The sequence below is a fragment of the Gopherus flavomarginatus genome, chromosome 10 (assembly GCF_025201925.1).
Source record: "Gopherus flavomarginatus isolate rGopFla2 chromosome 10, rGopFla2.mat.asm, whole genome shotgun sequence".
Taxonomy (NCBI): Eukaryota; Metazoa; Chordata; order Testudines; family Testudinidae; genus Gopherus; species Gopherus flavomarginatus.
Genome location: NC_066626.1, coordinates 78,152,072 through 78,167,979, shown reverse-complemented (window position 1 = coordinate 78,167,979; position 15,908 = coordinate 78,152,072). Strand labels below are relative to the sequence as shown.

Sequence of the window (15,908 nt, the reverse complement as noted above, 5' to 3'; positions counted from 1 at the left end):
CCATGATACAGCAAACTTCATAGTAACAGCTTGATAATATCAACCAGAATTCATAAATTGTGCATACAGATTCCCCCAAATCATCATACCACTGTACTTGACATGAGAGCAGGGGCTATTAGTTACCCTCAGCATCTGGCCAAAGTCCATCTCGGGTATTTGTCTTCTGCATCTCTAGGTTCCCTTTGCAGTGTCAGTTGGATACAGGAGTCTTCTTCGCTTTCAGATCCAAAATGCGGAACATGGTTGTGCTCTTGTAAACAGCTGCTGTGCTCCATCCCAGCGGTGGCTGCATGTCAGTGGTGGGGGAAGTGATCCATGTGTAGTGTTCGTTGAGTTGAAAAGCACTTTGGGCTGGGAAGCCACCGTGTGAGTGTTTCAATGCTGGTATTCACCGCAGAACTAATCTCCTGTCTTTTCCCCCTCCTTCCCTCTCTCTTTGTCCCTGAATGTTGTTTCCCCTTCCTCCCATCCCTTCCTCCCCTTGCAGTGGCAGGCCATCTCTCTGACAGTCATTGAGAAAGTTCAGATCGCAGCAGCCATCTTGGGTTCCCTCTTCCTCATCGCCAGTATCTCGTGGCTCATCTGGTCGACCTTCAGTCCTTCCGCCAAATGGCAGCGCCAGGACCTGCTCTTCCAGATCTGCTATGGAATGTATGGCTTCATGGACATTGTCTGTATAGGTGGGTGAATGAATTTCGCAGGCAAGGGGATGCAGCCCGCTGGCTCCCTCCACGGGAAGGAGCAGGAGATGGCACGCGGAGAATGGGCCTGGCTGCTATACAGATCTGTTTGGATACAGCCCCCTTGGCCATTTACTGCACCCTCTTTACAGAAATAACCCGGTTCTGAAGATCTCATCAACCTTGAGGTATTTTCCATTTCTGGGATGGTGTGGGATCTGGAATGTCCCATGGGCAAATGCAGTGAGGGTCGAAGGCTGTAAAATGCAGCTGCTTACACAGTAACAGGGCACTTATTTTTCAGCTGCGTAAGGAATCTGAGAGCATTGGGCTGACTGAGAAACATGTGTTATCACTGAGCACGAGGTAGAGGAAACACTTTCTTTTCACCCCCAGAACTGTGGTGAACACTTTTTCAAAAGGTAAAAGTGGGGCACATGCAGGATCCCCACCTCCTGCTGCTCCTCTTCGCCATGAGGCTTCACCCCCCTGGCCAGGCGGGAAGCCAGAGCTTGGGGAGCTGCTGTGGGGAGTCCCAGACCCTTTATCTGCCCTGGATATGCTACCCAGGGCAGGTGGAGGGTCTGGGGCTCCCCACTGCAATCTGGCTCAGAGGCATCAGAACTGGGCAGGATGGGGGGGAGGGGGCATAGCCCTCCCACTTCTTGAAAGTGAATGGGCCGGACCCTGCCCCCTGCCCCTCCTCTTCCCCTCCCAAGGCCCCACCTCCCCAGCCAGGCCAGCGTGGAGCCCAACCGGGGAGCCCGAGCAGTTGTGGGAGCCACGCAGACCCACCCTCTGCCCATGGTGCAGGGGGGCTGAGAGCAGCCCCCGTCCCGTGTCCCTATCCCCCAGGCTTCCTGCCTAGCCAAGGGCAGGTAGAGGTATAGGGTCCGCAACTCCGCACCGGCTCACCATAGCTGCTTGTGTGGCTTTCCCTGACCCAGCTCCGGCCGAGGGGAGGGCCTCAAAGCAGCAGCCGGGCCATGGTAAGCTGTGCAGTCAGCTGTGGGGAGCCGCGGACCCTGCACCTGCCCTGGACAGAGGGGCCAGGGGGCAGGGACACAGGCTGCGGGGGCTGTTTTTGGCAGGCCCTCAACACTGCAGGCAGGTGGAGGGTTCACCATGACTCCACACAGCTGCCCTGTACCAGTAAGCACCTTCCCTTCCCCTGCCGGGGTAGCAGCGGCAGCCGGGGGCTCTGGCAGCGGTTTAAAGGGACCAGGGCTCAGCCACTGCTACTGCCCCGGGCCCTTTAAACCACTGCTGGAACCCCTGGCTGCCGCTGCTGGGAGCCCCAGGCCCTTTAAATTGCCACCTGGGGAAGCCGGCCCCCCAGGTACGGCACACCGGCTCTTGCCGGTACACCGTCCTGGGGCGTACCTGCTTACTTTCACCTCTGCATGCAACTAACAGGCAAGCGCTATGCCCGGTTGCTATGTCCGGGGATGGCCCTGATCCCTGATGTAATTTTGCTATGGTGTGATGCATTAGTGCACAGCATACACAGAGAGAGAGACATTCACAAGAGAGACACGGACGTGGCTTTAAGGGGAAACTAGATGAGGTGAAGGGAGAGGGGTACAGGGTGACTGAGCAGCATAATGGAAAGTGACCCAGCCAATGGTAAAGTGCAAGGAAGGGCCAGCGAGGGACTAGGCCTGGAAGTGAAGCACCTGGGAACGGGAGAGCAAGTGGCTGAAAGGCGAAAAAATGAGTGGTTATCAGCTCAAGGAGAGGACAGACCAAGTTTTCTACACAGTAGCTAATCCCAGGAAGGCAGTTTCAAGGTGGATGCCTGCGGAGATGGCATCAGAGAGTCTCTGTACCTTCATCTGGATGTGCTGCTGTGCCTCAGTTTCCCTTCCTTTGATCAAGCAAACACTGCACAACAGGTCACTCATGAAAATCTTCCTTTCTGGGGCCAGGCTTATTAATAGAAATCAGCAAAGTTTTCACCTCCATCCTTGATGGTCTTTCCCCGGTGCTCCCTAGGAAGATCTTCTGCTGGTCTTGTTCCTGGGCTCACCATAGTCCACTTGGCTGTTCCCAATCTCACGGTGGCACCTGGGCCCCTGCCCCTCCCTCAGGCAGTTACCCTGCTGGCAGTCGGTATACCAGGTCTCTCCCAGACTGAGTCAAGAGCTGTCTCCTCCACTCCCAAGTCTGTCACGAGTCTCCTCTCAGACACATGCTGGCAACTAAAATTCCCACAACCCTGCCTTAAGGGGCTAAGGCCTGGCACCAGGCCCACCCTGTTCCATGACACGGTCCTACATCCTGGAGTCAGAGTTTAGTCCGAATGGCTCAGTGATTCCAGACCATGGGACTCATGAAGGCCAGAAGAGGCTGACCTTCAGCAGTCAAAAAGGGAAGCAACGAAGGCATGAACCAGGGGGTAAAGAGGAGGGGTTGAGGTCAGAATGAATCCAGGCAAAGATGCACAGCTGCAGCTGCCAAACGAAGCGGATCTGCAAGGAAAGACAAAAGTCTGAGTGCAAATGCCATGACTTTCTGGCTTTGGGAAGGAAGCTGAGGTCAAGGTGGAGAGTGACAGGAGTCCCAGATTGCTTGCTCAGAAGAACTTAAATACTGTAGTAAGAAATTAACAACGGGGCTAAGAGGTGGCAGAATCAGGCCAAGCAGCAAATAGGACATAGCTGGTTCAGAGTGTGAGCCAGGAGAGGTTAGAGAATTAGGTGGCAGCTCCAGGGAAGCAGAAGCTGTGGTACCAATGAGACATCTTGATGCTAGGGAAATACCCAGCAAAGCACTACGAGGGAAGAGAGAGGGACACATTCCATTGCAATTGTCATGTTTGGCACTCTAAGGTCTGAATGGGCCAGGGCCCTAGAACTGCCCTCTTCAGTCATGGTGCTGGTCCCTTGAGGTCAGGGTTAGGGCAGTTTGGGGGCACGGGGATAAAGGGCTTCACACAGTGGAGCACGAAAGTCACTTTTCCAGGACGGCAGTGAAGTCAGTGTGGCTTCATTCAGCGGCGCTAAAGCGAGAGGCCTATGCAGTCACACGAAGGGCTATGTCTGTTTCTGCTAGGGCTTTAAACAGGGCCCCAGAGCCCAAAAAAGCCACACTCCAGCCGATGTGAGTAGAATCCTTCTATACTATATCCTCTCACTATTGAGTGAGACCATTCAGCTCAGCTGGCTGCTGCAGCAGCATATGGCTATCCACCATCAGGCCTCAAAGCTGCGGTTGCTCCTGTCCCCGTTTCAATGCAGGGAATGGCTGGGGGACATGCATGGCAGCAGATTCACCTGTCCCACCTTCTCCACCCCCTGCAAGTCCCACGTGCACTGGGATGCACAGAACAAGAGCATGGCCTCTGTACATAGTGCATGTACCCTGGGCTAGGCCCTCCCAGCTCAGGCTGATGATGAAGGCAAGATCTGCACCTCGGGGATCTGTTCCTGGGTCTGAAATAACATGACTGTGAACGTCTCATGGTCTTTCAGTGCTCAGAGAGTGGAGATACCAGGATCTTCACCTCCTGTTCCCCATAAGGTACTTCCTGAGGTGGAGAAGCTTAAAGACTCATTCTAGTGCCTGCAGAGCCACAGCCCTGATATTTGTGGCAGCAGGAGATGGTATGATGGAGGCACGATCCAGGCCGACGCCTCTCTGTTACTGCGGTCTGGCTCGGAACGTGCTCCTGTGTCCCAGATGTACACACAGGCAGTCAGATAACAGAGATGCAGGTTGGGGGACTGGAGACAAACAGTCTTGAGCATGATCAGTGTCTCTGCTTTGTCATTGTCCAAACGCGATGGAAACTGCCAGAGAGTGTGAAGGAGCAGGGCAAAGACTAACCTCCCTCTCCAGGATCAATCGATTTTTCCCTGGGGATGGGTGGAAAGGCTGCCCTGGATAGAACACTCTCTGATGCTAACGGGAGTTCTGCAGATAAAAATGCCCCTTTTGAAAAGTCAAGGAGAAGAGTCAGACAAACCTTGTGCCAGTGAGGGAGTTACGGTCCGTGTACTCTGCACACAGCCCATTGTGCCTGGGCTTAGTCAGCATGTATGATCCCCCCACCAGCAGTGCCTGGGCAGTGTGTATGACCCCCACACCTCCTGCCAGCAGTGCCCTCCCAGGGCATATCCCAACCTGACAGACTTGCCCAAAACTAGTGCCAGGCTCATCCCACCATTGGTGTCATGGGATTTCCTCCAGCAATTAACCTGGGCCCGTTCTGTTCATTACCCTTTTCAGCCATGTGCTGGCAGAGAATGGAAGCTAGTTTAACTCATCACATGAGTTGCTCTCCACTTTCCCAAGGGAGATCAGGGGAATCACAAAAAAAAAAGGAGGTGTCAAAGTGGGATGCAAGAGAAAGCAACCGTCTGAGCATGGTGTCAGATCATGGTGTCCTCCCATCCTGGTTTGGGGAGTCGGAGAAGGAGGAGGAACCCTGGTCCTCTGTGAGGATCTGGCTTGTGCGCCTTCTTGGCTGTTGATGGAAGTGGAAAGCCCTAGCTCAGTCGGTGTCGGTAACATGATTATCCTGGCTGTGATAAGGCTGAAAACCTGAGGGAAACTGATTAGCTCATCTGTGAATGGGAGATAAGTATTTCCCTGTGGTCAGTGGAGAACAAAGCGAGCTGATCATTGATGAACCGGGAACTTAAGTTTTGATTGTTTTTAAGTATTTGGGCTTGATGTCTCCTCGCCTTTTGTGGAGAGTCCCCCTTTGCATCACCGCTGATGTCACTTGTAATCAAAGCTGTCAGCTTTAGGCGATAGCATCCAGTGGAAGAGCAGCCTTTGCCTTCCTAGCACCCCTCAAAGTTGCTGCTTGCTGCTGCTAATTCCTTAACCTTTTGCCTGCCAGGTGTACAGGAATTTGACCGTGACAGAAATTCCTGGGGTGATGGGTTTTCATTTCCAGCAGAACAATGGTTAATCTGTGCAACTATAATGTTGACAGACCCTGACTGACGTTGGGCAGGATTGAACCAGGGACCTCTGGAGCTTAGTGGATGGGCCTCTACCACATGAGCTTGGGCCATGTTTCACCCCTGAGCTGAACCAAGTGACCAGTGAGGCTTATGCTGAGAATTGTGTGTCTCTCGCTGTAAATGCACCCAGCCACAGTCTTTTCTGTTGTAACCCTGTTGTTTTCAATGAGGTTGCCCCAGTCTAGCTGGGATGAGAATTTGACCCACTCTGTTTAGCTTCTGCCCCAGTCCTGCTCTCGAAGGGAAGTGAGGTGAGACGCACTCCCTGCTCCAGTGCCATCGACCTGCGTCCTTATCTGTCAATGGAATGGTGACCCAGACTCACACGGTGACTGTCCAGTTCTTTGTTAAGAGAAGTGATGCTACTGAGATGGGTGCTCAGCGCACAGACTCATAGCAAGGCTTCTGCATAATCCGGACTTCCTGGGTCCTGCTTTTTACTGCCTACCCAGCCTGTCCATCCTAACACATGTCAAGCCTAGGGCCCACCAGTTTCTTCACCCAGCACTGCTGACATCTCCCATGGAATGCCCACTGCCTGCCTGCTAGCGATCTCCGCTGGGGCTTGCGGCTTCCTGGGTTTCCTTGTCCCATGTGCAACTCCAATGGCCTCGCTAGGGGCTGCTGAGGACAAACAGCTTCAACGGAGCAATCTGCAGTGAGCTGCTCCTTGCCCCTGTCCACATGGCAGGACAGAGGTGTGGCTAGGGGAAATCCTAGGCAGTGATTCCTGCAGGGCACCCTGGCCTTGTTTACATATATACACTCATTTGTATGGCTCTCCAGTTCATGCACAGGCTTCTGCCCCTCCAGGGAAAGGATGACCTTGTGACTCAGACACTAAAATGGGACTCGAGAGAGCTGGGTTCTGTTCCTGCCTTTGCCCCAGACTCCCTGTGTGACTTTAAGCCTGTTATTGCCCTGCTCTGTGCCTCAGTTTCCCCCTTTGCAAAATCAGGAATAACAATGCTCCCTGCATCATGAGCATGAATGCAGTGCCCAGGGCTATAGGAATAGCTGGACACCACATTGCCTTTGGCATTTTATGGCTTCTCCATCACCCCTGGGCAATTTCTGATCTCCCCCACCCCATTTTCTTCCCAGTGCATGAACAACCATGTCTCCAAGGTGGGTGCTCAGATGGCACCGTGGTGGGCACAGTAAGAACCTGAACAGCATCTGCTCTTCGGAGTAGGGATGGTTGTTTTTGTTGTGTGCCAGGACCTTAGCTTCCAGGGGACCCAATCCTTGATTAGCACCTTTGTGCACGACAATGAATGGTCACATTGGCAACTGCAGTGCGTATCGGTGCACTGCATTTTTAATGTATGCACCCTCTGCTGGCTGGCAAAACATTGCACTGTAGGTCCTACGTAAACGGCGACTGTTCTTGGTCTCCTCCTGCATTTTCCCAGTGACAGAGTGGTTACATTTTGAAACATGAAATATTTATTATACAGCAGAATTCTGGGAACAAAATTCCCCAGCAGTTCCTACAGATTCTTGTGTCGGTACAGTGTTGTCCATAGATTCCTTCAAAAGCCATAGACCTGTGTCGTCCCAGCCTCCAATTTAGAACTGTTCTAGGTTCTCAGTCCATCCACGTACAAACAGCCTGCCGCTGCCCGGAACACCACAGGGCAGTAATGGCTGCAGAGCTCTTGCTGTGTAGGCCACAGGGCTTCTCTCATGTGTGTGTGTGTGGAGTTCCACAGCTGGATACAGCACCAGTCTGCACAGCACCTGAATGCTGCCAACTCTTCTACGCCAGATGAGCACCTCTTCAATGCCTCCCCTCTACAGAAGGGATGTGGACGAATTGGAGAGAGTCCAGTGGAGGGCAACAAAAATGATTAGAGGGCTGGGGCACATGACTTACGAAGAGAGGCTGAGGGAACTGGGCTTGTTAGTCTGTAGAAGAGATGAGTGAGGGGGCATTTGATAGCAGCCTTCAACTACCTGAAGGGGGGTTCCAAAGAGGATGGAGCTCGGCTGTTTGCAGTGGTGGCAGATGACAGAACAAGGAGTAAGGGTCTCAAGCTGCAGTGGGGGAGGTCTAGGTTGGCTATTAGGAAAAACTATTTCACTAGGAGGGTGGTGAAGCACTGGAATGGGTTCCCTAGGGAGGTGGTGGACTCTCCATCCTTAGAGGTTTTTAAGATCAGGGTTATCAAAGCCCTGGCTGGGATGATTTAGTTGGTGTTGGTCCTGCTTTGAGCAGGGGGTTGGACTAGATGAGGTCTTTTTCAAACCCTAATCTTCTATGATTCTATGCTGTCGGCATGTCATTCAGACTCCTTAGCTCTGTCTGGTCTCCTCTCTACTAAGCCCCAAACCCTTGGCTGGCCAGTCATGTGGCACACAAGGCAGTGCATAGGCAGGATTTCATAGCTATTTATGTGGCTATAGGGTTACACAGGTAAGAGGTGGAGGGGCTTCAGCAGCTGGCACTCTTCTCTTGAAGGTTATAACGATCAATGGCCTTCACAATATGGAACTGGGGATGGTGGGCCAAATGCTCAGAATGTCTGTTTCGCTTGCATGAGCAATTTCCTCAGCTCCCTGGGCAAATGTGGGATTGGTGCATGCAGGTTGGCCAGCCAGTTTGAAGGGCTAATCTTTGTGTAAGCCATGCCCACTCAGTGTGGGGCATTGTCCCCCTTTGGGTTGGGCAGGAGTGGGGCACACCGAGGTAGAACAACCTGCTATAGGCATGGGTGACTGAGTTTGTTAGCTCAAGCAGCAGATGCTCGTGTGTTGAGATGCCAGGTTCAATCATTGCTGCCCTCACCCCACCCAGGGGTGTGGTGTTGTATTTGCAATACAGTAATGGATTCCAATTTCCTGCGCCTCTCTAGAACCTTTCATCCGCAGATCAGAAATGCACGTAGCTTCACCTTGCCACACACCAGTTAGGGATCCCTTCACCCACCACTGAAATGCAGCCACATATGGAGTAACCTATCTCTGCTCTTCACCAGGAACACAAGTGTTTGACAGCAGGTGAAGAGTGTCTCATCCAGCTGAACATCTGGGGGACTCTCAAGTCAGCAGATGTCCTCTCCTGAGTTGGAGTGAGGCCAGGACAGGAGAAGACCACGCCCCTACTGATCTTTAGGTAACACAAATGGGCTGGACTTGTAGCTCCGAGCATCAGACAAGACTATTGATTGGTATAACCTTCGAAAGAAGAGTGCCACCTACTGAAGCCCCATCCACCTTTTACCTGCGTTTTTGCCTTGGTGATCTCCCATCCAAGTACTAATCCTACCCCAACCTGCTTAGCTGGAGAACTGTGCATTTGGCTTCTGTGGCATAAGGGATAAATTCTTGCCTCTCCCTGTTAAGAGACCCTGCAAGAAGCAGAGTGTGTCCCTGCGTCTACCTCGGGACATGGCTGATTGTCACCTCCTTGACTCCATATTTCCCCAAAAGACACAGGGCTCCCATCACATTCTTATCCAATAAACTTCACTTTAACAAGTGAGAGAGAGAGATAAGTGGCTGAGACCTGATTGCAAGGGGAATGCAGTCAGTTCCTGGGGTGCTTTGCACACCTGGAGGCAGCGAAAGGAGGAGTGGGAGTTCTGGAGAGCAGAGGTGGAGAGGGATTATCATGGGTGCATACAGATAGATATAGATAGGGATATAATCATATAAAAATAGCCGGAGTGAGTCTCCTTGGGTCTCAAGCTGATGAGGAGGGTGAGTGGCAGCTTGGAACTCATCCACACATCCTGAGAGGCACCTGACCATTAATTAAATGGCAATTCAGGAGGGGTCATCTGCCTCCCTGTCAAGGCGCAATTAGGGAAAGTCAGTGTTTGTGGATTAAAGTGGCATGTGGGTTCAGGAGGCCTGGCCATAATCTCCTGTTAAAAAACAAAGAGTGTCGCCAGCTAATGAGAAAGCAACCCAGGCTGGGGAAGAAAATCACCTGAGCAGCTCAAGAGGGGAGTGGTATTCGGGGCGGCTGATGAGCAGCTCATGCCTTGTCCTTGGCTTCCATTTAATTAGCATACTTGCAGGGGGTTGGGTTGGTTAAGCAGCCTGGCGTACGATCTGACTAGAGTAGCCAAGGTTGTGTAGGTTAGGACTGAAGGGGCTGGCAGAGCCATGCATGGGCTCTGGACTAGAAGTGCTCTTCAGCGACCTTCTCTCTGCCTCGTTGCTGTCAGCCCCTCACTTTTATAAGCACTAAATCCTCACATTCTTAGAAGCTTCACCCCTTCGCTTGGCCCTCGGTCCCTGAGAGTATTTGCCTTCGCACCAACAGCTGCTCTGCAACTCAGCAGCACTAGAGATGAGCAAAGCACGGCCATTCATCCTGCCAACAATTTTTGTTGGCACGCTGCGGCAATCCATCACATACCAGGAAGTGTGCACCCGCTGCTTTTAATCCCAGCTGCCAGAGAGAATAATCGGAGGCATCCAGTCCATCCGATGGCCTCTCTGCACAACTGTAGGTAATAAGAGAAGAAATCAATAGCCAATTAAACCTGATCCACAGCGTCTGATTTTTCAGGGTGCGATGGGAACAGTAATTAATGGAGTTTCCTTGAGACCATCACAATTCAAGGTTTCCTGTCAAGGCTAAGGTGGTTTCATTTTAACTGCACATGCTGCAATGTACTGCCTATGGAAGTGCAGGGCTGGAATAGCCTTTTTGTGTGTGGTGAGCCTGGTGGCCTGTCCCTGCTGATGGCCTGGTTAGATGGAGGTGGAAAGCTCCTGTATATTGCATGCATAGGACACAAGTACCTCCAGGAACAAAGCTGGAAAGAGTCACTATGGCAGTACGGCCCGTGGAAATAATTTAAGGGGAGGTGCCAAACATGTCCATTGTCCCCCATGGCATACCAGTGCTTTTGGGGGAGGGAGAGGTAATGAGGCTGGGATACTCAATGGCAGTTGGGCATCAACTTCTCTTAGGCCCCTTTGGAAATTGCAGCCTATTGCCCATGATGGATCTCCCAAATGACAGGTCCAAAATAAAGCTGTCAGGCAGGGAGAGAAAATAGGCTCTGCTAGGCTAAGGATGCTCAACCCTGGCATTCAGGTTGTGCGTGTATGGGACAAGGATATATAACTGCAAGGAGATGTTGGTGTGTAGATCACCGTTAAGTGGTGAGACATTTCTCCATCCATTGCATAGGCAGCTGTGAAGCAGGTATCAGCTTGTGTTTCAATTCAGCTGCAGAATTTTGGAGCGAGGTGCACACACGGTGCTCTCCCTCTCCCAGAAATGTTACAGTAGTTCTTTCTCTGTTTGTTGCTTTCCTTAATGTGAAATAAGTTCTCTAAAGTGAGACGTACATGCTTGGGTTTTTGTGTCTGGAAAACACAACTATGGAGAAGTGGGACAGCACTCCTGCAGCTTCCCCATCCAGGCTCCCTCTCAAGGGAGATGGGGGACGCTGAGTGTTCGGGGGTTTTTAATGAGGAACCTCCACCTCGGCCATCTTTTCCTCGTGCTGTGGGAGAATACTGCTGGAGTAATCCACCAGGACCCTTGTTGGGAGGAAGGGCATGACTGGAGGAAGCGTTGGGCTGCATGGGAATGGAGCTTGAAGGGAGGTGGGTGTCCTGTGTATGAGTTCTTGACCTTCTGAGCAATTCACCACCACCTTTTTCTGATTTCCTTCCACAGCCCTGACACAAACACATTAGGGCCAAGCCATCCACCCACCCCCAGCTTCAATGCGTATCCTGTTTAACGGCTGACTGGGGCTAGCACCCCCTTTATAGTCACAGACACTAGGTCCAGACCCTGTCAACAGACCAGGCAGCTGTAATAAAGACGAAAAATTGGAGTCTTTGCTTGTGCTGTGGCAGAGGCCACGATCCCTGTTTTGTGTTGTGTCCAGTCATGATGTCCATCAGGGACACCTGCACAATCCTTTCTGGGGTGGGTAGAAAAACCGGAGCAACCACCTGCCAGGTCAGGTCTCCTGGTCCTAAGCTGTTGGGCCCTGTCTCCCTTTAAAAACCACTCATTTGCCCTCTGTATGTTGCTGTACAGCTCAGGAGGCCGAGTGGGCACAGTCGTATGCTCACACTGACTGGCTGTGTGGCAGGCAACCAGGAACATACGAGGCACTTCAGTACTGAGGAATGCAGCCCTGCTGCTTCTGAAGGGATGGGACTGTTTTCATCTAATGCCATATCGATTGTTCAGTCAGGGACTGGAGCGGAGAAGCTGCTGTGTATTCCCCAGCAGGTGTTTCTGCAGCTACAGAACACGCATGTGAATTTGATTGTTAGCAGTTTGGCAGCTCTTCACAGGGCACGTACAGAGCCCGTCAACTGAGATGGGTCTGAACTATCAAGTTTGGATCCACTTCTGAACTCTCTATGTTGAGTTTGGGGTTGGGCCCATCAGTACTAATAAATTCAGAATGCCCATCTATTTTATTCAAAAGAATTCACCTTTCTATACATTATGTTCAAGAATCTTGATAACATTCCTCTCCATACAGTGCCTCTGTGCAAAAGGACCCCATAGGTCTGTTGATTGCAAATAACATGTGGTGTTCTTTGCTCCAATGAATCCGTTTATTAGTATTTAATGAGGGGGAAATAAATAATGTCTCTGAAAACATCCCACTGGCCTACGCTGTGCTTTAGAGGGGATTAGAGAATGGTCCTGTGTTGCTGCCCTTCCACCAAATACTGCACTGGAATAAAGTGCCTGGTGGGACTGTGCCCCGCTGCCCTCTAGGGTTAGAATCAGAAATGCTCATCTGTGTCTCATAGGTCCTATACTGTTAATAGCAAATGGAGATTCCCCTTTAGCTCACTTGGGGAGGACCTCCTGTACTCTCAATATAAAAGATACCATACTGCAAATAGTAAGGCCATAACTATTCTTCAGACCATCCACTCCAAGCACCTGCATTATGCCAGGCTGCTTCTCCCAGCTGCTTGCCTGCCCAGTTGTCCTTGCTGTTGCAAAGGTTTTCCCTTTGTCCAGTCCAAAGCTTTCTGAGTTGAACTTGCAGCGCTTGTCGGTGTGTCTGAGTCTTCTGCTGATGGTTTGGGTTTCTGTCAGCTGCTGCGTCAGAACAGAATTCTGGTTAATCCTGAGGTGGTTTTAATTGGTCTTTGTGGGGGGCCTGGTAAGGAGTAGAGGTAAGGAGGTGGATCAGTGCTGCTAGGTGAACACACCAGATCATCCTAACTCCATCCAGGAGCCCTGTCTTCCATGAGAGTCCTGTCCTGTCTCCCACTCCTGCTGGGTCCTGATCCCTGCCAGGTGGTCAAGGGGGTGTGGGTGGAAGAAAGCTGCAGTGGCCAGGGTAGGGATAGCATGGCCATGGCAGGAAAAATCCACTCCATGCTCAAAGACCAAGTAGCATGGGAGAGCTTGAGAGCAGGCCACACCTCCAACTGCAACGCGGAGGACCTGGGCTGCTGCTAGGAGAGCAGCCTGCACCACGGGCAAGAGTGGGGAGAGAAAGGAGCCAAATTATTCAGCTCTCATGCCTCATCTTAGGGTACGTCTACACTACCTGCTGGATCGGTGGGTAGTGATCGATCTGTTGGGGATCGATTTATTGCAACTAGTGCAGATGTGATAAAATTGATCCCTGATTGCTCTGCCATCAACTCCAGAACTCCACTGTGGTGAGAGGTGGAAGCAGAGTCAACAGGAGAGTAGCAGTGGTCGACTCGCCACCATCCTCACGGCCAGGCAAATCGACCTAAGATACGGCGACTTCAGCTACACTATTTGTGTAGCTGAAGTTGTATATCTTAGGTTGACCCCCCACACACATAGTGTAAACCTATCCATAGATCCCTAGACGGGACCTAGTCATCCTTTGGACACTATTAGTGAGTCCCTCATCTGCTGTGGGGATCTGGCACAGGTGGGTTCTAGCAATTAGTAAGGCCAGCATTCAAACCAGGATCCGCAGAGTCTGTAGGCAGGAGTACAACTGGCTGCTGAGGGATTCGTGGGAACGGGTCCAGATTTGCTAAACTCATCTCAGCTGGAAATTGCCCATGAAGGCATCAGTCATCTTTCTGCAGCGACCACATTGGCGCCACCAGCAGCCTACGTCCTCTCCTAAAGGCAGAGGCATGTGGCTTGTGGTGTTTGCAGGACACAGGAAGAGAAGCCACCTGATTGAATTAGAAATGCCAGGGCTCCTGCATCCGATATACGGCCAGCATGGCACCCTTTTGGAATGAGAAATGCTACCACCCTCAGGCAGTTCATTGAGAACCGGAGTGTATTAACAGGAGTGTTGAATGTAAGGCATTTTACTCAACCCTGGAGTATGGTGTCCAAAACTGGGAATCACATTTTAGGAAAGATGTGGACAAATTGGAGACAGTCCAGAGGAGCGCAAATAAAAAATGGCAAAAGGTTAAAAAATACCTGACCTATGAGGAAAGGTTGAAAACCTGGGCATGTTTATGTAACCCACACACCTTCTGAGTGTGGTATTCTGTCCCATGTAGTGGAACCAAGAGGGAAAGAAAAAATAGGCCTGCTCTACAGCCTTAGCTAAGAGCCAGTTGGCTTTTGGCTCATGCGTTGAGGTCCCCGGTTCAATCCTGCCTGCTGACGACTCGGATCTGGCAGTGTTACATTTAGTCTTGAGGAAAGAAGTCTAAGAGGGACCCTGACAACAGTCTTCAAATATGTTAAGGGCTGATGGTAATCAATTGTTCTCCTTGTCCACTGAAGCTGGGACAAGAAATCATCAGCTTGAATCTGCAGCAAGGGAGATTTAGGTTAGATATTAGGGAAAGCTTTGTGCCTCTAAGAATAGTTAGGTTCTGGAACAGGCTTCCTAGGGAGGTGGTGGACTCCCTGTCATTGGAAGTTTTTAAGAACTTGCAGGACTAACACCAGTCAGGGATGGTCTAGGATGGTTTATTTAGCCCTGCCTCAGCACAGGGGGCCGGACTAGACGACCTCTTGAGGTCCCTTCTAATCCTACAATTCTATGAACTTGGTAATGAAACTCAGGGAATGCTGCCTGTATGGAGAAGGGAGTCGTCATTGCTTGCTGGATCAAGAGACGCTTTCCTAGCCAAAGAACAGGGCACTGAGTAATGTAGAGGGAGGTGCTACATTCTGTGCAGTTCTCTTCAAACTGGTCTAACTGCAGCCGAAGGATCTGGGCTCCGTTCTCCCCACCTCTTCTTCTTAGCGCATGCACAACATGCCCCAAGTGGTACTTGACCAGGATTCATCACTGAATTTGGTCCGTTGGTTGGATCATTCACTTCCACGGGCCAGGTCAGGTACCGACAGGGAGTGCGACACGCACGCTCGTCTGTGCCCTCCAGTGCTGCCCACTAATGCATGAGCTACGATTCCAGTGATTTCACAGCGGCGGAGGCTGTGGGTAGAATAGAGAGTGCTGCAGGTTATGGGGCAGGGGCAGAGGGAGGAAATCTGCAAGATTGTGAAAATAAAGTCATTCTGCCTGAGTGTTTTCTCATTTTGGTACGAGAAGGATCTCGTTTATTGCTGCCTGTATTGCTACACACTGCCCTTTAATCTGCAGCTTTATTGTGACAGGCTTTATTTATTGGGGTGGGGGTGTTAACTTCCAGCCAGCAGCAGGGAGTAAAACAGTTGTGAGAATCGTGCTCTGGTCAGGGCAAGGATAGGCCCTGGCTTGTAGCTCAGGTGGGTAGAGGCTGAAGAACTGGACTCCCAACTCCGTGTATGTGTGTGTGGGGGGGATCCCAATAGTCATTGTGCATGCTGCTGTGTGTCCATTAAAGCTCCCCTGCCAGGTGTGGCATCCTGCAGAGAGCTGGCTCTGTTGCTTGCAGACAAACCATGCTGGGTTACTGTGATCTCCCGAGCATAGCTGGGTTGGGCCCAGTCAAAACTTGGTGGAGAGACACCTCCCTTAGCAACACACACTTTTGCTCCAGGAAGCGGTGGAAGTGATTCAGCTCCTTCTTCCAAGTCAGCCCTGAACCGCTGCCCCAGTGTAGTGTTAAGGGGTGCCACGCGGCTGATGTTCCACCTTTCAAATGAGCTGTCACACCATGCGTCTGACTGCTTATGGGCAAGAACGCTCCCCTGGCACCTCTCACGCGAGCAGCTGCTAGCCCCAGCATCCTGTACAAATTCCAAGGTGGGTGATTCCAATCTGCCTTCTCAATTCCTCTTTCAGGTTCAGTTGGATAAAATGTTCTTTGTTTCCCATCCCAAACATCTGTGTAGGTTGCTGCTAATTGCTGCTGCAGCTCAGTGGCGGGTAAAGCGTTCCCA

General features: G+C 51.4%; 1 protein-coding gene across 2 annotated transcripts in view; it reads left to right on the top strand.

The window, feature by feature from the left end:
• The window catches only part of MARCHF4 (membrane associated ring-CH-type finger 4), a 164,149-nt gene that overhangs the window by 137,886 nt on the left and 10,355 nt on the right, over positions 1–15,908 (top strand). For both annotated transcript variants that reach the window (XM_050917123.1, XM_050917122.1), the window contains exon 3: positions 491–683. In XM_050917123.1, coding sequence (XP_050773080.1) covers positions 491–683 — 193 coding nt within the window. The remainder of the gene's footprint in view (positions 1–490; positions 684–15,908) is intronic.